This window comes from Notolepis coatsorum, assembly GCF_963971535.1.
Source record: "Notolepis coatsorum genome assembly, chromosome: 15".
NCBI lineage: Eukaryota > Metazoa > Chordata > Actinopteri > Aulopiformes > Paralepididae > Notolepis > Notolepis coatsorum.
Genome location: NC_140179.1, coordinates 91,820,512 through 91,848,493, shown reverse-complemented (window position 1 = coordinate 91,848,493; position 27,982 = coordinate 91,820,512). Strand labels below are relative to the sequence as shown.

The following is a 27,982-nucleotide window of genomic DNA, read 5'->3' as shown; positions in this document are numbered from 1 at the left end:
CACCGGCTTGCGTCTCTTCGTCCTCGTGTCTCGCAGTCCAAAGGCACTTCAACTCTCGTACCGTTTCAAGTTAGCGGCGTTCATTAAGGCATATCCCCCCCCCCCCCCCTCTCTCTCTTCTGTATCCAATGTAAGACCGTCTGTTTGCTCGTAGAAGAGCGCCGTCTTTTGAGACCGAAACCTACGTCTCAGTAGGTTGTTTTTAGGCAAGTTGTTTTTCTTCCGAAAAAAATCTGCTATGTTGGAGACGAAAAAAAAACACCAATCCTTGCACTTCATGCATACCTTGTAACACATGTCATACCTCCAGTCAGCGCACAAGGAAACATTCTTTGCCTATTTTTCAAATGTTCTTCCCACCCCCCCCCCCCCCCCCCCCCCAAAAGAGTTTCTTTTTCTTTTTTTTTCAAAAAGAACTCCAAATAGGATCTCAAAATGTGCAAAATGATGAAGAATCAATAATTTCCGAGTCCTTCTCTTCAAATCCACTTGCTCCTAACCCTCTCACATTGGCCTCGCCTCGCTCCCTTGTCCCTTCTCTCCAGTCCACAAGAGGAGCAGCTGTGTGCCGGGCCGGGTGCTCAATACAACATCTTCAGGAGCAGCAGAGGAGAAGGACTTCTGCACGCCGGACTATAGCTCCCCTGACTGTTACTCCGAGCAACGCGTCGACTAATGAAGCCGTCGCGAAGCAATCCAACCGTCTGATGAGGTCAAAACGTCTCTTACATTTAAGAATAAAGGGAGCTATAATCCGGTGTGCGGATACCCCGCCCCCCCCTCCCCCCCAGTCTTCCCCCGCTCCCCCCCCCCCTCCTCCTCCTCCTCCTCCTCCTCCTCCTCCTCTCTACTTGCAGGTGAACACCTCCGACTTCTCGCTGCAGGTGTTGCACTTGACGAAGCAGCACCACTGGAACTTGCAGTTGCACTGCCAGATGCGCGTGTACTGGTGCGTGTTGTGGCCCCGGCCGCAGCACATGAGGTTGCAGCCGTCCGTGTGGGGCGAGGTGCCGTTGCAGAGCCTGCCGCGCGTCCCCGTGCTCCCCGTGGCCGTGTCCTCCTCGCAGTAGTTGGGCGAGCGCTCCAGGTACACCAGGTCCCTGTCCGTGGGTTTCTGGTAGCCCCGGGCCTCTTTCAGACGCAGGAAGGACGGCTGGCGGAGCCGCGACGCCCGCACCGGCTCCACCTGCACCGCCCCGCCGTAGCGCTCCTTCAGCAGGTAGCCGATCTCGCGGAACTTGGGCAGCGTGGTCCAGCAGGTCTTGGTGGTGCAGGAGCCCGAGACGCCGTGGCACTTGCACTCCAGCTTCATGCGCTCCTCCAGGATCTGAGCACACGGGGGGGGGGGGGGGGGGGGGAGGGAGAGGGTTACTGTATCTATCTAACGGTGCGATGTGTGAGTAAGGTTGGGTACCGAACTTGGTACTTTTAAGGGTACCGGCCGAATTACATGGGTACTACCGACTGCCGGGTCACGCGAGATCGATCGCTACCAAATGTCGGTACCTTTACATGTTTGGTATAAGAGTGTAATGTTACTAGACAAAGAGCGAGCCTTTTCCACAAATGTATATTATTAGTACTGTCCCGTCTCTTGGGTCTTTGGAAAGACAGAGGATGGCCGGATTATGTTGATATTTAAACATTTAAAAACATAATACATGATCATGCAATTTATTTTGTGTGGTCTGTAATAAATAACAGAATGTTCTAAATAAATAACAATGTTGAAATTGAGAAGTTTGGACTTATTTTTTTACAACTGAAATAAAATGTATTCTTATTACAGAGAGAGTTGAGTACAGAAAAAAAAAGTACCGTTGGGTACCGATACTGAATTCCAGGAACTTGTACTGGTACTGGTACCGGTATCGGTTCACATGTCAACGGTACCCAATCCTAGATGTGAGGAAACATCCATACGGCATGATATCCTCAGTTATATCGATATGTGATGTTTTTCATGATACCTTCTCCTGGCCTTTAATGAAAGACTTTAGTTTATTCTCAAAAAAAATTAAGGATCCCCCCCCCCCCCCCCCCCCCCCAAGTATTTTTGTTTCCTGTAAAATAAAAGTGCTAATCTCCGTTCAGTGAAGTGAAGTTACAGTATGCCCACCCTTTGACTGTGTACTGGGTGGATTTGTGTCGCAGTGTTTTAATATGTTGCAGTGTTTTAATATCTCAACATAGGCTGTTGAATTGTGACCCCATAAATCGTGATATGTATCCAACAAATTATTGCTACAGTACAAAGCCCCATACATTCAACGTTTGTAAGAAATATCCTGCACAAAGGGGTCAACAGCTTTTTTAATCTCATTGCAATTTCATTTTGTGAATGCATATGCATATTAGTTATATATATATATATATAAAGTATATAGCTCAAAGTATCATATTCACACATTTTAGTATCTTTCCCACAAACTACCAGTATTACAAAAAGAAATCGCCTGCAATATGGACTAATTTCCAAATGTTTCACTCCATATTTCCACTCCCCCCCACAAATGGGAGCCAGATATGCCAACTTCGTGTCAGAAACCCAGGGAGAATAACTTATAGCTACAGTCCACAGTCTCTAATTAACTTTACCTTTTCTCTCAGACCACATAATGGACAGGAAAAATGAGCGGAGTGTTTGTGTGACCATAACATTACCCTGAGGTTCCAACTGGATTTATATGTCGATGCCTCGCAGATATTATTCAGCTGTCCAAATTGTCATGTGACAGTTAGCTGCACATGTCTCAGCTGTCTTTTCCCCCCCTAACCGACTCTGGTATTTGAGAAGAAGAAAGAAAAGAAATCTCTCCGTAAACGCTTTATCGTTGTCATCGTATATATCGGCCTCGAATGACTACAGCCGAGCACAAAAAGAATCACAACGCGGTGTCATTCGGTCCGAGACACAGAGCACCGGCATTATCACATCAGCTCTTCCTACCGCGCCGCTGCCACCAGGTTTTGGGGGAAATTGGCTCCCGATTTTGGTTGTTTCAGTGTGTGCAGTGGTGCAGAAGCTTGGTTTTTGGTGCTGCCACTGAGAGAGGAAGAGAGAGAGACTTGCAATAATATCCCGTATCCTGACTTAATGCTTGGTAATTCAATGAACGGACAGTAGGGCTATGGCACAACTCCATTTGGCAGCTGTATCTGCCAAGCCTTTGCATTCCTGTCTCACTCACTCACACACACACAATCACACACACACGCGCGCGCACACACACACACACAGATGCGCGAGCAAACATTAGACTGAAAGCATCAACTTCAACACAGTAGCCTCTAACAATTATCTCTCTCCTATCAGCCTTCCATTATAATACAGCTGGTGCGGTCTATGTGGATTTATGAAGGCCATCATTCTTGATGCAGTGATCAGGGTTAGAGTTATTCTTTGGTGCAAAAGTTAAAAGTCAGAGAGTTGATGGTCCTGGATGTTCCATGCTTGCCCAGCCATATGAAAAGTAACTCTTAAACCTATATTATATATTCCTGTGTTGATTTTTACATTCATAGCAATATTCCTTATAGTGGAATATTACAGAAATTTATGTTTATTTTTATTTTTTTTAAACTTATATAGTGTTTTTCCTTTCATACACACTAAAGACACTCGTCATAGAAATACTATAGGTATATGTTTTACCATACTATTTATAGTGATCCGCCACAATAGTTTTTCTATTGTACAGGAATACTAAACCTGTAGTTGTGCTATAATTCATTTTCGCATGAGCAGTTAACCAACGTATTCATTCTACACACCTAACTCATACAAACGATTTCCTGGAAAGTAAAATATATATATATTTTTTGGCAACATATTTTGGCTAAATATGTCTCGTTTTATAAACGTGTATTGATAACATAGTGCTGTAATAAAAATGTTCTAATAAATATGCATGATCAAGTTCAACAATGTGTGCTTTTATTTTGATATTCCTTAATTCCACATTGAAATGACACGATCCCCAAAAAAATGCCTAAATAAAATCACGGTATGAAAAAGTTTGAGAACCCCTGTGTTAGACAATCCAATCGGTTTCCAATGTGCTATATATATACATGCTCAAGTCAAGGTTGTTGATCCAGTCGACCGCATTTCACACTTTCTCCGCCTGGTAACAGGTGATTCAAAATCGAACAACACAGATAGGCTAACCACCATGGCAAAGTTCATATGAGAAGTCTGCTAGTGTCCCAGCTATATCAAGCTAGTGTAGCTACCGGTAGTTAGATAACATTAGCAAGCTGAATGAGTAGGAGCTAGCACTAATCATAATTAGCATTGCTAACATAATTTAAAGGGATAGTTCAGATTTTTGAAACCCCAGCCCTATTTCCTACTTACCAATGATGATGTTGATTGGTAGAGTCCTTTCTCAGCTGAATCCATGCTGTTCCTCATACTAGCTCCGGATAGTTAGACACAAACCAATGCAAAGTCAGTTGGGTCAAGCTCCTGTCTGTACAAGCTGACTGAAGCTCACTGAAATCTACTTTGTGTACACTATGGAATACATTTCAGTGAGCCTCAGTCAGCTTGTAGAGACAAGAGCTTGACCCCATTGACTTTGCATTGGTGGCTAACTAGCAGGAGCTAGTATGAGGAACAGCATGGATTGTGCTGAGAAAGGACTCCACCGATCAACAACATCATTGGCAAGTAAGAAATAGGGCTCGGGTTCTAAAAATCTGAACTATCCCTTTAATGTTTGCTCCTCAATACATCAGCTGACTTGTTGGATTTTATGAATTATTTTCCACATTATATCAAGGCTAATACATGTAGGCTAAGTCACCAGTCAGCCATCCAATGGGAGATGGGGGTGTGGCGCATTGGAGGGGCAAAGAGCCTATAGGAAGAGGGTACTCAGCTGGAAAATTAATAAGAAGCAATGTCCTTACTGAGAACTCAACGCACGCAATTCACGTCATTAGAGAAACTGACGTGCAATAGTAATCAACTGCTTAACCCTTTCACTACCAAATGGTTAACCCTTTCACGGCGACAATACACAGAAGGTTAACCCTTTCACTGCCACACGACAAAGGGTTAACCCTTTCACTGCCACACGACAAATGATTAACCCTTTCACTACCACACTACAGAAGGTTAACCCTTTACTATCACACTACAGACGGTTAACCCTTTACTATCACACTACAGAAGGATTAACCTTCTGTAGTGTGGTAGTGAAAGGGTTAAACATCAGGAATGTCAATTTCAATAGTCAATAGTCCCAGGCCTGCTTGTCTTCCCAGAGCTGGTGACGGAAGTAGCTACTAGGGCGGTTCATGTCTTGTTTCCTCCCCGTCTCTGGTTGGGGGACAACATTTATGGAAATGTGCCATACTTCAATGTTTGACACAATATGACGAGTGACGAGTGTCTTTGGTGACATCTCCTCGATTTTACCCTCCTTACGTTGCACGATTTGTGAAAGCCTTAGTACAAGACAGCATGTAGTCTAATTTCTGAGTAGAAAACATTCATTGACGTTAGGTATGCTAATCACAATTAGCACTATACTACCTTTATCTACTTCTGATCTCAGGGGAAACCCTGCATATATCGGTATCGGTTGATATCGGTATCGGAAATTAAGAGTTGGACAATATCGGTATATCGGATATCGGTAAAAAAGCCAATATCGAACATCCCTAATAATAATACATCAATTTTGTATAGCGCTTTTCCGAATGCTCAAAGACACTTTACAGAGCAAAATAAACAATACAGTTTTAGTAAAAAATAAATAAAAAACGTACCTTTCGTCCCGCCTCATTGTTGTGCAGGTTCATCAGCCGCCGGGCGCTCTTCTTGATCTCGCGGGCGTCCACGAAGCGCCGGGAGAAGTCCACGCCGTACTTGACGTCGGCAGAGCAGCCGCCCCACTTCCAGCCCTCCTCCTGGTCGTGGTAGCCCTGCTTCTCCCGGTCGCAGCCGCACTGGGTCAGGTTCCCCTGGCTGCAGGCCGACGTCACCGCGTGGGCCACTCCGGCCGCGGTGATGGCGTAGGTGAACGCCGCCTCTTTGCTGCCTAGAGGACAAGACGGATAATAATAATAATAATAATAATACATCAATTTTGTATAGCGCTTTTCTGAATGCTCAAAGACACTTTACAGAGCAAAGTAAACAATACAGTTTTATAGATTTAAATAAAAAAATTATTATATAAAAGGTGAGAGAGAGGGCGGCTACGTGGCGTAGTGGGCAAGGCGCTCGCCACGAAATGCTGGAGACGCTGGGCTCGTCAGTTCGAGCCCAGCGCTCCACATTTGCTTTCAGTTTAGCTGGTCGTCCGTACTATTACACATTGGCCGTATTAGGGGGTGGGAAACTGATGGGCGGGGATCGGGCGTTGTGGACAGCGACTCCTACAGGTCAGTTGGTGCGCCTGCGCAGTAGAATCAGGAAGTGTCGGGGGCAGCGTGAGCCTCCCACGCGTTACTCCTCGCCACTGACAGATCGAGCTGCGCAGGTGAAAAGATGCGACTGCTGTTACCTCAAGTACCGGAGGGGACTTGTGCTATGTATGACTTAGTCCACATTGCAGCCGGCTTGTGGGAGGCAAGAAACAGTGTCCGTGACAGGGGAGGGTTGAATTGGATGATACGAAATTGGGATGGGAGAAAATATAGAAAAAATGGGAGAAAAAGTGGATCAAAAAAAATATAAAAAGTGAGAGAGGAAGGAGTTCAAGGCTTAAAGGCAAGGGTAAAAAGGTGGGTTTTTATGGCTTTTTTTAAATGATGAGAGGGTGTCTGCATGACGGATGTGGTTGGGCAGGGCGTTCCAGAGGGTGGGGGCAGCTGCAGCGAAGGCCCTGTCGCCCCCCCCCCCAGGTCCGGAGCTTAGTCCTGATGGGTTGGAGGAGGTTAGCATCTGCGGACCTGAGGCAGCGGGTAGACGTGTGGTGGAGAAGGAGGTCAGAGAGGTAGGAGGGGGCCAGGTTGTTGAGGGCTTTGAAGGTGATGAGTAGAACGTGAACTACAGTAAAGCTTAGTGGTCTGTGGTTACTATAGTTACACTGCTATAGACTAGGGATGCACCGATCTGATATTGACATAGGATATCGGCCCCGATATGACTAAAATAGCTGGATCGGGTATCGGAGAAAAAATATATATATATCGGATTATTTTTTCATTTTTAAATCTTTTTTATAATATACTAATGAATACAATAATAAATAACACTTCAGTACATTTATATGTGTTAATTTGTTACATTTTGTTTCACTAAGTTAGGAAAGTAATGTTTTAAGTCAAGCCTGATGTTGCCTTGCACAAAAGAATGATCCCAGTCTCTTCCACACAGTGAGGCATACAGTTTATTAATTGAACAATGGGTATCGGCCAATACCCAAAGCCCAGGTATCGGTATTGAAAAAGTCGGATCGGCGCATCCCTACTTTAGACCTCTCGTGCGTTTTTGCATGAATGAATTGTTTTCCTTTCCTGTGTACCAGCAATTTTGTCCTTACGTGGTTTCACCAAAGGATTTTATGTATGTAGGCCTTGTTCACTGGACCACAGCCTGCATGAACCACAGACGAAGCTAGGAGCGATCTATTAATAGTCCATTCATTTTCCTATAGATGCAGGGGATCGTGGAGAGACGAGTGTACTTGAGCCGTGAGAGGACTATAGTGAATCACTATAGAAATAATAACCATACATGCATGTCTATGGTAAAACCACAGGAATATTTGACTGATTCACCATACATTTTTACAATATTACACTACTGAAATACTATAGTGTATCATTACAGTATTTCTGTGGTAAATCTATAATGTGTATGGAGAAAGAAAACACTGAAAGGGATACTGTGAATCACTGTAGGTTTGGTTATAATTCAACGTTGTACAGATGTGTTGGGTAGTGGTAAAGTATGTAGTTACAGTACATGTAGTTTCATAATTGAAATATGTGTAATACAAAAGTTAGTTAAACTGATACAAAATGTATACGTGAGTTATGTTCTTCTTCTTTTTTTTATTGCTAGAGATTAATGATTCGTTTTTGTTTTATTGTTTTATTTACATGTTCGAAATAAAGATTTCAAATCACAAATCAAATTACATGATGTAATGTTGATATATACTATACATGTTGATATATACTATACATGTTGATATATACTATACATGCTGATATGTGTAACGGATATGTGCCGCGATAGTGTGACTACGGCACATAGAAGTAAAACTCACTCCCCAGAGGCATCCAAAACTGAGCGCTCAGTAGGGAATTCCTTTCTTGGCGCAGCGGTTTGCGATGCTGGCCCCGGTGCGGACGCCCGGGGTTCGACTCCCACTCAAGGCATGGTCGAAGTAGTGGCAGGTTCAGCGTTGGACCGGCTACATATGCACTGTACTATGCATGCTGATATGTACTATATGTAAGTTGTAAGAATTATTCTAGTTTATGCCATCATGAATCAAAACTAAATATTTTTGCCTAGACTCAGGATACTAGGCAAATAGTAAACTTATTTGTAAACAAAAACACATCATAGCTTTCTAGCTTCAAACTCATTGATTCCCTTCAACTTAATACATAAATCAGTGTTTCTTTCATGTCCTCCTAATTCCATCTCATCAAAGAAATGTTGTAAGTAAAGGTGCAGTCTGTAATTTCAATGTAAACAAGCAGGTCACCCCACCGCTTAAAAGAGTGTGAGCTCTTGATACAAGAATAGACTGTAGGTTAGTGTTGTCACGATACTGGAATTTCTAACTTCGATACGATACCTTGAAAAGTATCGATATTCGATACCATTTTCGATACCACAGGGAAAAGATTTTAATCTTAAAATGTAAATTTCTTTAAACCCTCATGTTGTGTTAGGAATTGGCACCACTGCCCGTTGTTAGCGGGTCAATGTTTTCAGTCCTGACCACTAAAAAGAAAGGAGTATCACTCGATATAGTTAATACTACATCCTAACTAACATTATATGCATTCATAACCATATAATCCCATTGTAATTTGATTTTATGGCCCCCGAGACACATCATGACCCTTATTTTTAAGATGAAAATGAGGTTGTTCAATCATAATATATAAACCCAGATAATAATGTTTTCTGACTATAATAGAACAATATTTTTTATCCGATTTACGATTTTTTTTCTCTTGAAAACTAGAAATCATTCAAATAACCTTTGTTTTTATTTGACACAAAAGAAATATCAAACCAAGATGAATTTCCCTATTGGGATTGAAGTGCAAACCTAACTTTCACCAATCTTCACTTAAAAAAATATATATATAATATATATATAAAAGGTTACTCTTGATCAAACAAAGATGAATGTCCCTATTGGGATTAATAGTGCAATAACTAGCTTTTTCACCAAACTTCACTTAAAACAAATAAAAGGTGCCTCTTGATCATCAAACAAGAATGAATTTCCCTATTGGGATTAATAAAGTGCAAATCTAACTTTCACCAAACATCATTTTTTGTAAAATAAAAGGTGACTCTTAAACATTTTTTTTTGGAAATCGATAGTGCAGAAAGTATCGATATTGCGGGAAATTAGTATTGAAACTTTTAAATATTCAGAATCGATATGTATAAAAAAATCGATATTTTTGACAACACTACTGTAGGTGGCATTTGTAATATGCTAAATATGGATCAGTGTTTTGAATCAGGATTACAGAAGTTCAAAATGTTTTGTTTTTCATCTTATAAGTCAACTCTTCAAGAATTCATGTGCATACACCCAAAAATCAATACGGTCATAGTCAGGGCTTGACGTTAACTTTTTGGCTCACTAGCCACTGTGGCTAGTGGTTTTCCAAAGTCAATAGCCACTCAGCATTTTCACTAGCCAAAAATCCCCGCACTCGCGCCCCCACCCAAAAAGTAATAAATATAGGTCATTTCTTCTTCACTAACCCCTGCTGGGGACAGTATCATTGTAATCATACTGCTACACGCCAACTGTACAACTGTGCTTCTGACTGTTGACTCCATTGTTTACTACTGCCTGCGACCAGTGACTCAGCCGCAAAAGGAGCTCCAGTTGGGGCAACGGCTGACTGGGACAAGATGGAGGGTGTAGATGTGGAAGAGTTGTGTTGAACCTAGCAATTACATTGTTGCTCCAAACGCTGTGAACATTATCATTGACACACCTATGCCTTGGCTGTGTTGAACCTAGCAATTATATTATTGCTCCAAATGCCGTGAACATTATCATTGACACACCTATGCAGGGCTTGACGTTAACTTTTTGGCTCACTAGCCACTGTGGCTAGTGGTTTTCCAAAGTCACTAGCCACTCAGCATTTTCACTAGCCCTGGGCAGGTGGGCAGGTGTCAACGTCAAGCCCTGCATACATACATACATACATACATACATACATACATACATACATACATATATACATACATACATACATACATACATACATACATACATACATACATACATACATACATACATACATACATACATACATACATACATACATACATACATACATACATACATACATACATACATACATACATACACACATGCACATACTGTACACATACATACATATACATACATAGATAGATATATACACACATATACACACACACACACACACGCACGCACGCACGCACGCACGCACACACACACACACACACACACACACACACACACACACACACACACACACACACACACACACACACACACACACACACACACACACACACACACACACACACACACACACACACACACACACACACACACACATACACGTACATACATGCACTCACACCTGGGAGCTGTCCAGTACAACCACAGACATGTACTGTTGCCCAGTGAACAGCCCGCATGGGGAGAACTGCCTTGCTCAAGGGAATCTTGCCAGTAGTTGTTAAGTGATGACCATTCCTATGTCACGTCTCCTACATGAGTTCAATAAAGCCACCCTTCTGACTGCACTGTCTGTAGAAGTCCTTCCAATCCTGAAACAAGTTGGGCTGCATACTAAAACACATCTACTAACAGCAACATGAAAACGGTCTGTGTTGCACTACTGATGTTGTGTGTTGAAAACCACAGAGGCTATCCAGTCAAATGAAAACATTAAATCAATAAACTGATATTACAAAAAGCTTGCATTTGGGTTTATATAATCTCCCTTCAGGGGCAGGTACTGTATACAGAATGTATGGATTCGTGCTCGGGATATTTATATTAATGTTGTTGAGAAGGCACAAAGAGAAGCCCCTTGTCCCAGTAAATAGTGGCCACACAATACATAAAATAACTAACTCTTACTAGTTACGCTGCTGGCCAGTAGTAGTCATACTGTCTCTATTTTATATAATACAACTCTGTACATACATCTGATTAGCACTACACTCAGTAGTACTCATTTGTATATTTTGTACCCAGTTTAACCACCTGTAGATTGTATATTACTGTTGCACTTTACTGCTACATTTGCACTCTGGTTGGATGCCAAACTTATTTTCGTTGTACCGTACTTGTGCTGTATAATGACAATACATTTTAATCTACCGTAATTCCTCTAATAGTAACCCCGGCTTGTATTTGTTTCAACTGTAGCGGATACCAGGCTTGTATTAGGAGGAGGCATGTATAAACCAAGTACTGTATGAAATACGGTAGTAAACAGTGCAATTACAGGTGGTCAAAAAGTAAAATAAAGTAAAATAGTGCAATCACAATACTGGTATAATAATAATAATAATAACTTCGTTTTATACAATTCTGAGGTAGGCTTACTCTCTTGGTAAACATTAACACCATACCATTATATGGTATTTACTGCACAGCCAGGCCAGCATATAACAACAATAACAAAATATATTGCCTATGGTAAATCCGTTGAGGGAAATACCGTAATTCCTCTAATATACATGAAACCCGGCTTGTATTAGGAGGCCGGCTTATAATTGCTTAGCTCAACAGCGCACCCGGTCATTAATAGAGACCCGGTTTTTTATTGAATACCGGTTACTATTAGAGGAATTACGGTAATCTAATCTAACCGCTTAACATTATCAAAAACAAAAGAACAAACCCATTGTGACCTATAGTTCCAGTGTCTACATCACTAGTCAGTCACTGCCTGTAGGGAGAGAGAGATGATGGTAAAGACGTGAAGCACCTCTCCTTTTGTAAGGAGGCTGTAAACCAAGTGAGAAAACACAAGTGACATCTACTGGCTGACTAGAGGAGCCTTGCCTGCACGCAGAGATCCCTGCGGGCTGACACTGTTTTCCATCGATGGGGCCTCTCATTCCGCCTAAGTGTCCATGGGCCTGTCTCTCTCTCTCGTGAAGTCCAAATCATTATTGCAAGTGATACGGCTGCATATTGATTTGCTGAGATTATCAGCAAAGCCCAGGCTTTGAATGAGATGTTCCCAACGCAAAGCTTTGTGTGTGTTGCCGTTTCAACTTCGGAGCAAACAATTTTTTTTTATAGTTATGCCACGGGCAGGAAATGAATTATATGGCATTGGTCCGTGTAATAGGATATCTCCCTCCTCCTCCCATCAAGATAATGCCGCTGGGCCTCCATTCTTCTCAACGGGCCCAGGGTATTAATACATGGCGTCTCTGGTAGCAGCGATTTTAATGGCATGTTTCCAACCTGACAAACTCACTCTGACTAACTGTCGGAGCCTGCGGTACAACTCTTAACAAACCCTGAGGTCCTCTCTCTCTCTCTCGTCGGGGCTAAATCCACACAGTTCAGATGTGCTGTGTAGCGAGCGTTTGCGGAGGCAGCGGCGGGGGCCTCTGCTGCGATGGCCAGGCTGTTGTCCCCCGTGTACCCTTGGTGTTTATTTGGATTGTACGGCGAATGCAACGCATGCTGGGTTCCATTGTTGCCATACAGCTGCTGTAGCTGACTTCAATTAGTGGTTGGAATGGATCTCTCTGCTGTTTCTCAATACTTAATGAGTTCACAGCCCTGGCAGGTCCATCACATGACGCCGGGGGTGGGGGCAGGGGGGTAGATCTGGGGGTGGGGGCAGGGGGGTGGATCACTGTATGCAGAGGTTTCCCTTTCAAAAGAGGGCACCGAAAATGAAAAAGAAGACCCAATATGACTGCTCTAACATCAGATCACTGGGCTCGATGAAAGAATTCTCAGCTTATGCTGTCAATAACGTTCATAATACATCGCCGGTACACAGAATGGAACACGATACACCGGAAATGTACTTTTAGGTTGTAATTTTTTCCCTCTTCCTTATTATGAGTTTTGAATCATGAGCGCTCAAAGTGAGTATAATGACATCGTTGGATTGCATTGACTGTGATGGTTGAAAGAAGCTTTTATGGTCATGTTCCTGTGTCTCCATAAAGCCTTCTTTAAACCATCTCAGGCAGTGCAATTCAATGATGTCATAAGATTGCATTTCCCTTATATTTCGGAGCTTATATCTAACCTTTTAAGTAACCCATGTATGTTTGTGGAATTCTACATTGGAATGCTAGAACATGTTACAGTATGTCACCATTAAAATGTAAAATCATTTGAGATCATGGAAAGGGTTAAGTGTAGGGGTGTAAAGGTACACAAAAACCACTGTCAAGGTTCGGTACGGGGTTTTCGGTACAGTGGGGGAAAGTTTGGCTTTCCATGTTCCACTCAGGGGTGATGTAGTGTGCAGTAACTAATTGTACTTGAACGAATATTCTATATTGAAATTAATAATCGACTTGTAAAAAATGTAAATAATAATAATTATTATATTAGAGTGTGAGAGAAGGTTCCCGTCGGGTCAAACCTATAGGTACACAGAGAGGAGACAGAGGACAGAGAGCGTGCACGGTGTCCCTAATAGTCTTCTTTGCACACCATGAATAGAATGACTTCCTTTTGAAGAAAGGCAAGGACAGATAGTGAGGAAAGGACAGGCCTGTCTGTCAAGTTTCAAGTTTCAAGTTTCTTTAATAGTTGTCATACAGAAGTACAGAATACTTTTATACAAAATGCTTCTTACTGTTACGCTCCAGAGACTGTGCAAGACAAGATAAGTATGAAATAAAATAACATGGTATAGCATGTAAATTAGAAGTAAAAAAAAAAGAGGTCACAGTGTTCAGTATAGACATATGTACAATGTTCGATGCAGAATAGACGTAACTGAGTTACCATATAATATACAATACTGTGCAAGTGTGCAGTGTACTAATACAATACTATATAGTGCAAGGCAGAAATGGGATGAGGTGCAATTTAGGTACAATTTACAGTGGGTGTACGAGTTGTAGTGCAAATCCTTTATCAATAAATATAAAGTGTGTTTGTGTGGTTTAAGTGAGTGTGTGCGTGTGGGTGTGTGTGCTGTGTGCATTTGATGGTTGTTGCATAGTGTTTATTGTTCGTTTAGCAGCCTGATGGCCTGGGGATAGAAGCTTCTTCTGAGTCTTTCTGTGCTCGCCTTAAGACTCCGGTATCGCTTGCCTGACCGCAGCAGTTCAAAGAGGCAGTTGTTCGGGTGGCTCGAGTCCTTAATAATTCTCTTAGCCTTCCCCCTGCACCGCTTGTTGTAAATGTTCTGGAGGGTGGGAAGCCCCCCTCCAATTGTGCGTTCGGCTGAACGTGTCACTCTTTGTAGTCTGCTACGGTCTTGTGCAGTGCTATTCCCAAACCAGGAGGTGATGTTGCCGGTCAGGATGCTCTCTATTGTACATGAGTAGAAGTTCCTAAGGATCTTCTGACTGACTTGGAACTTCCTTAGGCGCCTGAGGAAGTAGAGGTCTGTCTCCCCATCGTGCAGCAGAAGTTATTGTTACCAGAGCCGTCAGATTAAAGTACGGCTCCAAACCCACAGCGAGGCCGCAACAAAACATTTTGGACTGAAAGACAATTTATGTAAGAGGTCGACATTAAGAGCGAACACGCTGTTGTGAGGAAGGGAGGAATGTTGACTTAAACCAGAGATGTGTTCCGTCCTGTGTATATAGATCACTTCGGTTTTGATATACAGGTTCTCAGGGGGAATGAGATGACACGGCGAGATAGGGGCCGCCGACGGCCTCCGTATGGCGATGTTCGCGTTCATCTGGGCGAGCATCGTCCCATTCACACTTCACACCCCTGTGCCGAGGCGGCGCGGCGCGCGGCGGATCACGGACCGCCTCAAGTTTCCTCAAAGTATTCCTCGTGGTTATCACTTTGTGGGGGACAAGAGTGGAAATGCATTCGGTAGCAGTTTTCGTCACCCCAGCTAGTGGCTACTACATGGTTCATGGTCACTGAAACGAGCCGCACTCGCGTTCTCATGACATGTTACAGTACCACAGTCGCTGGCAGCCATGGACCGATGCAAAAACGAATTTTTCTGGACCCAGACTGGCACCGTATGATTAGACCAGGACACATTCATCTGTAACCTGAACTACGCTGGTCTAGCTTGCTATGCTTAATTAACTAGGCCAAAGCACAGTACAGTTTGATGAAGTTAGGCAGAGTGATTTTAGTTTTTGTTTGTCGGTATACACGCAAAGTTGCACATGCACTCTAGAGGGAGTTTTGTGTCTCAAACCATTTTAAAGGTACAATAGTCCTGGGATACTCAACTTTATTCTCAGGAGAGAAGGGGTCTGTATGTATGTATGTATGTATGTATGTATGTATGTATGTATGTATGTATGTATGTATGTATGTATGTATGTATGTATGTATGTATGTATGTATGTATGTATGTATGTATGTATGTATGTATGTATGTATGTATGCATGCATGCATGTATGTATGTATGTATGTATGTATGTATGTATGTATGTATGTATGTATGTATGTATGTATGTATGTATGTATGTATGTATGTATGTATGTATGTATTGTGACGAACCTGGGGGTGATCAGGCTTGCCACGGTTCAAATACAAACTAATTTGAATGTCCACACAAGAGCAATATCAATCAATACAAGTATTTATTGAATTCAGGGCAGAATCCAGAGTGGAAAAGCAAAAGAATGGTCGTGATTCAGTCCAAGGGTCAAAAACACAAAACAGGCTTGCCGACAGAAAAAGTGATTGTTCACAATTCAGGGTAGTCGTCCAGTCCAGGGTCAGTACACATGGGGGTATCTCAGCCAGTCCAGGGTCCAGTACACAAAGAACACCTACTCGCCTTTACCTCTCCTCTTACTACCTCTCACCTTCACAACTCCGAATATAACAATCTCTCTTAAAATACAACAACTCCAACCTCACCTCCGCTCAACTCACTTCTCTCTAACCTAGTGGTTATGTAGTGTGTGGGACTGGGTGTGTGCACGTGAGATGTGGGTGGACTAATGATGCGCAGGTGTGTTCTATCAGTACTAATCAGCTACCTAATTGACTCTACTCCTTCTGTGGCAGAAGTATCTCCCATCCTTCACATGTCCATGGGAGGGGGGAGGAGATATGTCACATATCCCCCCCTTTAGCTCCGAGCCTCTCGGGCGGACCACGTTCCCAGCGCTTCTCTCCTGGACATTGCATCCGCGTTCCCGCGTGTTGCTCCCGACCTGTGAATGACGGAGAAGACGAAAGGCTGTAAGGATAGGAACCAGCGAGTGACCCTAGCGTTGGTGTCCTTGTTACGTGAAAGCCACACGAGGGGTGCATGGTCCGTGACTAGGGTGAAGCGCCGTCCCAACAGATAATATTTCAATTCCTCTAGGGCCCATTTTATGGCTAAACACTCCTTCTCTATTGTGGAGTAATTCTTCTCCTGGGGTAGTAGCTTGCGACTTGTGAAAATCACCGGGTGTTCCTCACCTTCTTTTAGTTGTGATAGGACGGCACCCACCCCAGTCTCCGATGCATCTGTCTGCACCAACAGAGGTTGGCTGAAGTCGGGGGTCACCAGCACTGGTTCCGAACACAGCTTGTCCTTCAGCTGTTGAAAGGCCTTCTCCATCTCATCGGTCCACAGGACCTTGTCTGGTAGTTTATTGTGGGTTAGGTCGGTCAGCAACGCTGCGAGGGCAGAGAAGTGTGGAACAAAACGTCTGTAATAGCTGGCTAGGCCTATGAAGGTTCATACCTGCTTTTTGGTCTGGGGGCGGGGCCAGCTCCGGATGGACTCGACCTTGCCTGCCTGGGGTCTGATACACCCTCTCCCAATGGTGTACCCCAAGTAGTCTGCGTCCTGTAGGCCCAGGTGACATTTCTTCGGGTTAGCGGTGAGCCCCGCCCCTCTCAACGCCTGTAGAACCGCCGTGACCTGGCGTAGATGTGTTCCCCACTCCTCGCCGTGGATAATGATATCATCTATGTAGGCCGCTGCGTACTCTCGGTGGGGTCGGAGGATCTGGTCCATCATCCTCTGAAAGGTTGCTGGAGCACCATGGAGACCGAAAGGGAGAATCCATCTGGGGTGGAAAACGCTGTCTTCTCCCTATCTTCTGGTGCCAGGGGAACATGCCAGTAACCTTTAGTGAGGTCTAAAGTGGTTATATACCGGGCTTTCCCCAGCCTTTCAATCAGTTAATCTACTCTGGGCATAGGGTAGGCGTCGAACTTGGAAATAGCGTTTAGCTGTCTGAAGTCATTGCAAAACCTCTGGGTTCCGTCTGGTTTAGGGACTAGCACGATGGGGCTACACCACCACCCACTATTTGACTCGACAATAACTCGGCTTGTAACTTGTCCTGTACTTCATTCCTTAATGCTTCTCTCCTGGCCTCCGGGAGGCGGTAGGGACGTAGTTTCACCTTTTTCCCGATGATTGTGGGGTTGTGGTGGTGGATTACCTCGGTTCTCCCCGGTTCGGTGGAGAACACGTCCATATGACACTCCACCAGCTCCCTGAGGTCATTCTTCTGGGGCACGCTGAGTTGTCTCCCATGGGCACTTCCAGCGGTTGGGTCCGGCCTGGTATCTGTGGTGGGGTGAAAGAGTACAAAGCCTCCCTGGCTTCCCATTTCTTAAGCAGGTTAATATGGTATATTTTTACCAGTGGCCGTCTCCCTGGCTGCCGCACCCGGTAGTTCACCGGACCCACCTTCTCCATTACTTCATAGGGCCCGTGCCACTTAGCTAGAAATTTGCACTCCGATGTGGGGACCAGTACTAACACTCTATCTCCGGTCTTGAACTCCCGGGGTTGTGTGCCCCTGTTATAGACCCGGGCCTGCTGTGCCTTTGCCATGTGGTCATAAGGTGCCATAAGGTGGCCACGTGATCCACCAAACTCTGATGTGGTGACGGCTGGTGTTCCCAGGCCTCCTTGGCTATATGTCTAACATCCCTCTCAGTCTTCTCCCGTACAATAACTCGAAGGGGGAGAAACCGGTGGATGCCTGGGGAACTTCTCTGATAGAAAACATTAGATACAGGAGGAGCTGGTCCCAATTCCTCCCGTCTGCTTCCATCACCTTTTTGAGCATGCTTTTAAGGGTACCGTTGAACCGCTCGACTAGTCCATTCGTCTGGGGATGGTAGACTGACGTGCATAGCTGGGTTATTTTCAGTAACCCAGCCAAATCTTTAATTATTTTTTACATGAATGGTGTACCTTGGTCTGTCAGAATTTCATCCGGTATCCCCACCTGGGTAATTAACAGCATGAGCTCCCTGGCTATACCTTTAGAGGCCATTGTACGGAGAGGGGTGGCCTCGGGGTACCGGGTGGCATAGTCCATGATCACCAGGATGTACTGATGGCCCCTGGCACTGCGGGGTAAGGGCCCCCACGAGGTCCATCCCAATCCTGCTGAAGGGGACAGAAATGATAGGCAGGGAGATCAAGGGGTTATGCACTGTGAGCCGTGGAGCCACCATCTGACATTCGGGGCAAGAGCGACAATAGTCTTCCACCGCTCTTTTTAAACCCGGCCAGGAAAATCTGGCTTTAATTCGGTTGAGGGTTTTCCCGACCCCTAGGTGTGCCCCTAGCAAGTGTGAGTGGGCCAGGCGTAACACCGTATTTATATGGAGTCGGGAACCAACAACAATTCAGAAATGGTTTCCCCACCTGATACAGCAGAGTGTTTTTTATGCAAAAATGTGGAAATGTTAATTACCCCACCCCCTCCATCTTCTTACCATCTGTCACGGCTACCTGGCGTAGTTCTGGGGCCAGGTTCTCGTCCTCCAGCTGGGCGGTGCCGAAACGTCCCATCAGTTGGGGTGGTAATGGAGGGGTGTCGGCATCAGGGTTGCCAGGGAATAGATCACCCCAGCCCGGTTCGGTCTCATTGTGGTGCGATGACTCCTCCCTGCTGCTGTTGACCAGTGGCCCATCGTCCGCTGCTGGGGCGGTGGTGGGCTCTCCCTCGTCATTGTCCTCGCTGACTGGGCTGGAGTCTTCCTCTGGTAGGGGGTCGGTTGAAGCCTGGGGGTCCACCTTGTGCAGACCGCACATCCGGGTCCGGGATACTGTCCAGGGGGGGCAGCGTCTCCCACAGTGGTCGGAACTACCCCCACGGTCGTCGTGCATTTTCCCCGGGTGGAGGTCAGTTTGATGGTGGCAGTCGGGTACTGTCTAGTCTCCCCGTGCACACAGGTGCCTCCCACAGTTTTCCCCAGGAGGGGACCGTCCACCAACTCTGGTTTCGCCAGTGTCACTGAGCTCCCTGAGTCTAATAATGCAGTGGTGTCAACCTTATTAGCTCTTACTGGAGTTAGCGTGGAAACGCTTGTGTCCTCTGCCCAACAGGCGGTTGCCAGTGCACATGGACGTGGCACATGTGGTTCAGCTGCAGAGGGCGTTGACACGTAATTTCTATAGGGACAGTCCCGTGAAAGATGGCCCTCTTTGCCGCAGTTGAAACACCTCCTTCTGTCATTATCCATTAGAGGTGGTCTGAAGAGGGGTGTGGGGTGTACGTAGCGGGGTGCTTCGGATCGCTTACCCGTCTCCTTCCACCGATTGGGTGGTCTGGACCTTGTGCTGTTACTCCTCTGGTAAAGCGCGTCTGCTGCTTGATATACTTCCATCCCCTCTACGACCTCATCGAAGCATGTGGGCTTAGTTTGGCTGATAATTTTCCGTGCGTCGGCAGGAAGAGCACGTAAATATCTGTCCATTGCCATCCTTTCGATAGGTGTAATGTTCTGAGGCTCGGCTAGTAGCCGTATTTGTTAACCGTTACTCGTGGTTTTTATGTTCCTGTGTATTCTTATTGTCCTCCGTTTCCCTGTGGTTCCATGTTTCTTTGTTTTCTTTGTTTATTTTTTTTTTGTCTATTGTCAGCGACTTTGGGTCTTTGAAAAGCGCAAAATAAATGAATTATTATTATTATTATTAATTGTTCGCCAGCCGTAGCAAATCATGTTGTTGCTCTCAGTCATGGTACCGCTGGGAACGCGTAAGAAAAGTGATTCCCGAATGTCTCAGTATTTCTTTTTTCAGAAACGCATAAGACGTATCCCCTAGCGGGGTGGTGTCGTGGTATGCCGTCTGGGAAATACCAGACAGAAACGGGGCCAGCAAACTAACCCATTGATCCACAATATTTGTTCATAGATCGCGAGATATGACACATTATATGCAATATGCCCAAATTGTTCTGGTTGATTACCTGAAACCCCAAATACTTCCAAATCAAAGGTATATACCATGTTCCATGTACATATGTGTCTTCACAAAATCATCAAGGGAGGGGGGGGGGTCGTTTTAACTCAAAACTGTGATCGTTACCAAAAGCAAGTTTTAGGTCCGGTAAAATACGACACTGTGATCGTTACAAAAACATGTTTCAGGTTCAGTAAAATAGACATAGAATATACCTTACCTTAGCCAGAAGGTACTCCAAAAAGAATAATGAGTTAATACAACAACTCCAACCTCACCTCCGCTCAACTCACTTCTCTCTAACCTAGTGGTTATGTAGTGTGTGGGACTGGGTGTGTGCACGTGAGATGTGGGTGGACTAATGCGCAGGTGTGTTCTATCAGTACTAATCAGCTACCTAATTGACTCTACTCCTTCCGTGGCAGAAGTATCTCCCATCCTTCACATATCCATGGGAGGGGGGGGGGAGGAGATCTGTCACAGTATGTATGTATGTATGTATGTATGTATGTATGTATGTATGTATGTATGTATGTATGTATGTATGTATGTATGTATGTATGTATGTATGTATGTATGTATGTATGTATGTATGTATGTATGTCGGGGGCCAGAGCATAGTGACACAGGGGTGTGTATGCGTGCTTGTTTCTGTGCTGCATACTTTTTTAAACCCAAATTGTGACTTTATGGTGATTCTGTGGTTCAGTATATAAACCAGGGTATTTACATTACAAGTACAAGTACAAAAAAAACAAGTGAAAATCACATATTTGTAAAAAAGAAAAGAAAAAAAATGCATGGTTTCAACCCTTAACTGCATGAAACTAGCATACATTGAATATGGTTGTAGCTGAAAACCTTCCAGGGCGCCCAATTACATTCAAATATCTTAACCCTTTCACTGCCGCACTACCAAAACGGTTAACCCTTTCACTGTGACAATACACAGAGGGTTAACCCTTTCACTGCCACACGACAGCCGGTTAACCCTTTCACTGCCACACGACAGAAGGTTAACCCTTTTGGTAGTGCGGCGACCGTCGGTGGTGTGATAGTAAAGGGTTAACCTTCTGTCATGTGGCAGTGAAAGGGTTAAGGTGAGAGAAGTCAAGGGACCCCATTGTAATTGGGCTCACCGATTTCTTCCTCGTCAAAATGTTGCCACTTTGGAGCTTAATGTATGGCCCGTTTCCTCAATGTCTCTAGTTTCATTTGACACCTATATCTTCCCTCTTGCGAGAGCCTCCGAAAGATGCTCGTCTTCAAATAAAATATGGTTTTTGGAACTGTTAAGTGATACGATAAATAGTCTGGATCACAGGACTGAGACTGTTGGTGTATAAGCATGCTATTGGCCGACTATTTCAGTCAGAACTCTCCTCCCCTTCCACTATCTGTGACACTATTTTTGCAAGGGCACTGCCGCTGCATCCTGGGCTTAGCGCTGCCCAGGATGATTGTGATTGGTTTAAAGAAATGCAAACAAGCCAGAGCATTTCCCCCCCCCTATAGCGGAATGATAATGGGTTCAGCCAGACCTCTCTCCGGCGCTGGCACAACGCTAACGTAGTGTGGAGAGAGGCATGGCTATACAAGACTATATGATAAAATTTTTTTTTTTTTAACTAGACATCACTCAGGTGTATTATTGATGCTCTCATTGACACTATGTTTGTTTCTGAAGTGTGTGTGTGTGTGTGTGTGTGTGTGTGTGTGTGTGTGTGTGTGTGTGTGTGTGTGTGTGTGTGTGTGTGTGTGTGTGTGTGTGTGTGTGTGTGTGTGTGTGTGTGTGTGTGTGTGTGTGTGTGAGATATATAGAGAGAGAGGGGGGGCTTTGGTAGACTATTGCATTGGTCCATTCATTGAAGATGAACGCAATGCGACATCCTTTACTAGGCTGAACTGCTGATCCGAATGTATAGGTAAAAACCATATTATGCGTTTTCATCAATAAAAAAATGGCCAAAAGAATTTCGCTTGCGCGCTTACGCGCGCTCGCATTCACTGGGGGCCTACAAATACATTCTTTCATGGGGCCCAGAATCTGGAGCTACACAGCGTCCATTTTTACGAGACCTCTCAGTACAGCAGTGCTGTTCTCAGGTAATTAAATCTTTTTCTTGTTGTCAACATAACCTACGACAAGACTAAAACAATTTCTTCTACATACTAGTATGGTCTATCCAGGCATCAGCAGATTATAGCTCATGTTATAGCTCACGGAAGTCATAGAACTCCATTGTTGTACAAAAACTGTTCAAACGAGTCACAGAGCTGTGGTTTGCTTTGGTCAGTATAATTCATCATTGTGATCAACACGGACATTGTACTTTTCCCTGGAAGTGAAGTGACAGCGATTGCTTTGAGTCTGCCTGAACCAGAACTACCTCCGAAGCAATCACTGTCACTTCATAAGGTAGTTCCAGGGGAAAATACAATGCCCATGTTGATCTCAATGATGCATTATACTGACCAAAGCAAACAGTACAGCTCTGTGACTTGTTTTTGGACAACAATGGATTTCTATGATTTCTTGATATGAGCAAAAAAATCTTTTTCAGGTTTGTGTGAAACTAGCATAGTCAATCTCATCACTCTTTGCTGACAACACCCAGCCCAGCCCAGCCCAGCCCAGCCCAGCCCAGCCCAGCCCAGCCCAGCCCAGCCCAGCCCAGCCCAGCCCAGCCCAGCCCAGCCCAGCCCAGCCCAGCCCAGCCCAGCCCAACCCAGCCCAGCCCAGCCCAGCCCAGCCCAGCCCAGCCCAGCCCAGCCCAGCCCAGCCCAGCCCAGCCCAACCCAGCGGAACAGAGACACTGACCTACTCTCAGCTCTTGTCCGAAGACGGTCCTCTCGCCCAGGGCCGAGCAGTTCCAGCGGCCGTAGCGGAACTGATATTGGCACTCGTTGATGCCCAGCTGGGCACCCTCGCCGATGATGATGATGGCGTCGGGCCGACTCTGGCAGAGGGCTCGCTGCCGGGGGGCCAGCCCCGGGATCTTGTTGCAGATGATGTTCGCACCCAGAGCGACCACGGAGGACAGAGCCCTACGACACGCAGAGACAGAGATCAGAGCACAGATTGGACCATTGGACCGTCTCCAGTGGAGAAGCAACACATTGAGTGGTGCTGTATGTTAAAGGAACACGCCGACATTATGGGAAATGCGCTTACCGTCTTCTCCAGAGTCAGACAAGAAGATAGATACCAATTTCCTCTCTGTGCGTTCAGTAGAAAGCTATCCGGCTGCAAGCTACAGTATATGTTCATTAGTACAAATGAATGTAAGCGGATACGGACCACTAGCCATAGCTCTCCCGGAGTTTTAAGCTAGGCTATGGTCTGTATGCTTCGATTAATTTATGCTAAGCTAGGCTAGTTTGTAGCCGGATAGCTTTCTACTGAATGCGCAGAGAGGAAATTGGTATCTTGTTGTCTGACTGACAAGTAAGCGCATTTCCCCATAATGTTGGCATGTTCCTTTAAAAGGTTAAAATGATAATCCATCCACATTATAGTGCAGCTAAAAAAGCGCCAGATGTTGAGGTATCGGAAATAAATTGCATTTGTTGGCAATGCTAGTGGAAGTCAATGGTATTTTTCAATGCTAGTGGAAGTCAATGGAATTTTTCAGTTCTCTGAATAGAAATCTGATTTAACACCTTCCAACAGCCTTCTGTTTCACTGCATAGAAATGATTTAAAGGACCGGACCAGTCTTTTGACATGTGGGTTTCAAGTCATTCTTGCCTAAAACATCAAAGCGCCCATCTTTTTTCACAATGTTTTACTGTCACTGAAACAGTTTTGAAGCTAATTTCTGCCGAATCACCACATAAAGTAAAATAAACACCACATAAAGCCATGAAAGTCACCACATCATCTGTCTGGAATACCACGCTAACATCTGAGCTGCATTTACTTTCCACTTTTCTCAAATGCGGTGACATTCTTCAGTTTATGTTTAAGACACATTTTCAGATACACTGGAAGGCTATGGCAGCAGTGAATCAGCAGAAAATAATGAGCACATTTTTCAGCAACAGTAAAAGATTATGAAAAAATTATGAATCAAGATCAAGATCAACCCACATGTCAAAAAGACTGGAATGGTCCTTTTTCCAAATGCAAATAATTTCTACCACCACAACAACCACGCGGTGCATGTGCTTTTTTGGATGGAGTGAAATGTGTCACCTAGTTTGTGACAAATTAGGGTAGATTCTCGAAGCTGAATGTATATAGTGAGTACAGTACTGTCGGAAAGAGAGACAAACACATCAGTGTTTGCATACATATGATATCAAACAGTCTCACAGCGTCCCCATCAGAGAGAGAGAGAGAGAGAGAGAGAGAGAGAGGGGGAGCTGGGAGAGGGAGCGAGAAAGAGAGAGAGAGAGAGAGAGAGAGAGAGAGAGAGAGAGAGAGAGAGAGAGAGAGAGAGAGGGAGCTGGGAGAGGGAGCGAGAGAGAGAGGGAGAGGGACTCTCCACACAATAGTCAAGTAAGATCCTTTAACATCCTTTTTGTAACGGTTTCTCTTAGCCTGCACCTAGAATTTCAATACGTTAAAATTATTCCGACATAATCATGAGCATGTTTAGTTCTAAAACGTCTAATCCGATCTACTCACTTGTGTGAGATGGTACACACCTGAAATGTTTGACACACCAGTAGACTAACCTAACCTAACTGACTTACATAAAAACATGAACGCAAACAATAGTAAACTGAGTTTCCACAAATCCAGTCCAGCCCCCACTCCTCTCTCTGTCTCGCTCCCTCCCTCAGTAGAAAACATGAACCACCACATCTGTGCCACAGTATGGTGCAGTAATTATGCGCTCTTCGAGAGAGACCCATTGGTATTTTAATGTTATAAGAAGGAGCTCATTGCCTCGTTTGTGTCTATAGGCTGCTGAGGACATAATAATACACTTTGCCAGCCATACGCTGCTTGTCATGTGCGCACCTGAGCGGCGAGGCGCGCCTGTGCCAGAGCGGCACGCTGTGCGTAAATACTCACATCGGGTTATCTCATCAATTACGCACAACACATAATCTACATTAAAACAATTATATGTAAATAATAATAATAATAATAATAATAATAATAATAATAATAATAATAATAATAATAATAATAATAATACTGCAGCCTAAATATTAATTTCATGGACGCAAGCGGATATTTAAACTGGTTTATGTATGACACATTTCGTATCAAATAGAAACTGGAGCATTGTGTGGCATAATAAACCGGTAATAGAATAAGTGCAAATTAAACAGTTCTGTCTTGCAATAGATAAATGTTGCCACATTGTTAGGTTACATTTGTATCATTCGGGTTCCAACCGGTTTTCAACACCTTTTTATTTTCTTTCTAAAACGAGCCCATGCAGTCTCCAAAAGAAAAAGTAGCTGTAGAATGATTAAATTATTTCACAATAGTTTGCTTCTTAAAATGTTTTAATTAATGAGGATCATTATTCAAAAACTGGACTATAAAAACGCAACAACAACAAAAAACCCGACCACGTGTTGAGAGCATGATGTGTCCCAACGTTGGTCCCATCATATAAAAAAATCCCAATTTACTCTATACATTTTCAGGTGCCTTTGGCATCGCCTCGCCAAAATTGGTCGCGCTTATGGCACGACTGAATGCACGTGTCATATGCCACCAATAAAATAATTTCTGCATCGAATAAAATTAGATGATTAAAAGATAGCTGTGCCAACCTACAGGTAGCTACCGCTGGTGAGGATGAGGAAGATGTGGGGGTAGTAGACGGAGAGCAGCGCACTGCGGGAGGAGACGAGGAGCATGGTGGCACATTGAACACAGCGGACGCCGCTGGCTTGAATTTTGGAAAGAAAAACCAGTTATATCCCTTTTTTTTTTTAGTCCTTGGGTTTCCCGTGAATGACAGAGAGGTGCAAGTTTCTTCCGTCCTTTCGCTTTGGAGAGCTGTGGTGTCTTTTCTTGCGATATATATTATAAGCGGTCAGTCTCAGCGCGTTGCAGCAGCAGCAGCAGCAGCTCCAAGCTCCCCTCTCGTCCGTGCGCTGGGTTCGAGCGCGAAGATAAGAAGAGGCTTCATGTCTGTGAACGTGGTCTCTGCCACCTGGGCTGATGATGGGGGCGGGGGGGGGGGGGGGGGGGGGGGGGGTGGTTCTGGATTCCGGATGTCAGTGGTGTGCAGCTCTCGTCTCCAAAGAGAGACTGTTTTGTCACTGGCAGCATGAGGGTGGGAGACAGTGGCTTCCCAAATCTGCCCAACCCTACGGATGGAATGGGTCTATGGACAAGCCCCCCCCCCCCCCCCCCCTGCCCCGTGCTAACACACGCACGCACGCACACACACACACACACACACACGCACACACTAGCACCAGCAAAAACAACAACACCACTGCCACCCAAATTCCAACCTTTATCATACTCTAAGTACCTTAAACAAACACATGCGCGTGCACAAATGCACGCTCCCCCCTACCACACACGCGCACACACACACACACACACACGCACACGCACACGCACACACACACACACACACAGGTGACCATAGGTTCAGCTGGCATCTGTTGATGTTCTCAGACAGTGGCCTACTCAGCTGTTGTGCCTTGAAGTCAGTTCAATGATGTGTTTTGAAGTCAGTTCAATGATGGTCCTTGAAGTCAGTTCAATGATGTGTTTTGAAGTCAGTTCAATGATGTGTTTTGAAGTCAGTTCAATGATGGTCCTTGAAGTCAGTTCAATGATGGTCCTTGAAGTCAGTTCAATGATGTGTTTTGAAGTCAGTTCAATGATCGTCCTTGAAGTCAGTTCAATGATGTGCGTTGATGTGACTTGAAGTCAGTTCAATGATGTGCGTTGATGTGACTTGAAGTCAGTTCAATGATGTGCGTTGATGTGACTTGAAGTCAGTTAAGTGATGTGCCTTGATTTTCATTGAAGCCAGTTCAGTGATGTGCCTTGACGTCAATTCAGTGATATACTTATTTTTTTTTTTCACTTTGTCTGTATTTTTGCTCCCATCCCAATTTAGTCGTTATGCCAATTCCCTTCCTGGTCGTTGCGCGCATTGCCCCACTGTTGGCCTAGGGAGGGTGTAGAACTACCACATGCCTCCTCCTATACATGTGGAGTCCACCCCCCTTCCCCCTGTCTCCGGCTGTCCCTGAGCAACGACCGGAGTGTTGAATGTCCCCTGACTAAGACGGGGAGGACGTGACCCTCTTGCGCCGCCCCTGTGCTTCAAATAGATCCGCTATCAACTCTATCTTTAATCTTTCAAAATGTTCAATTGCTATCGCTATTAGCTCTATCTTTAATTTTTCAAAATGTACAGTTGCTATTGCATGCACTCATCTGTGTTTCACCACACACATGAGTGCATGCTTACCAACTGTCCGTCTGCAACACTACTATCA

General features: G+C 44.6%; 1 protein-coding gene across 1 annotated transcript; it reads right to left on the bottom strand.

Moving 5' to 3' along the window:
• Positions 1-847: 847 nt before the first annotated feature.
• Positions 848-26,380, bottom strand: wnt7ba (wingless-type MMTV integration site family, member 7Ba; the record flags this gene model as incomplete). Its single annotated transcript, XM_084330852.1, has 4 exons — positions 26,289-26,380; positions 23,361-23,591; positions 5,782-6,049; positions 848-1,327 (listed from the first exon to the last, which is right to left on the bottom strand). The coding sequence occupies exons 1-4, from the start codon at positions 26,369-26,371 to the stop codon at positions 848-850; spliced, it is 1,062 nt and encodes a 353-aa protein (XP_084186978.1). The 5' UTR covers positions 26,372-26,380.
• Positions 26,381-27,982: the final 1,602 nt, after the last annotated feature.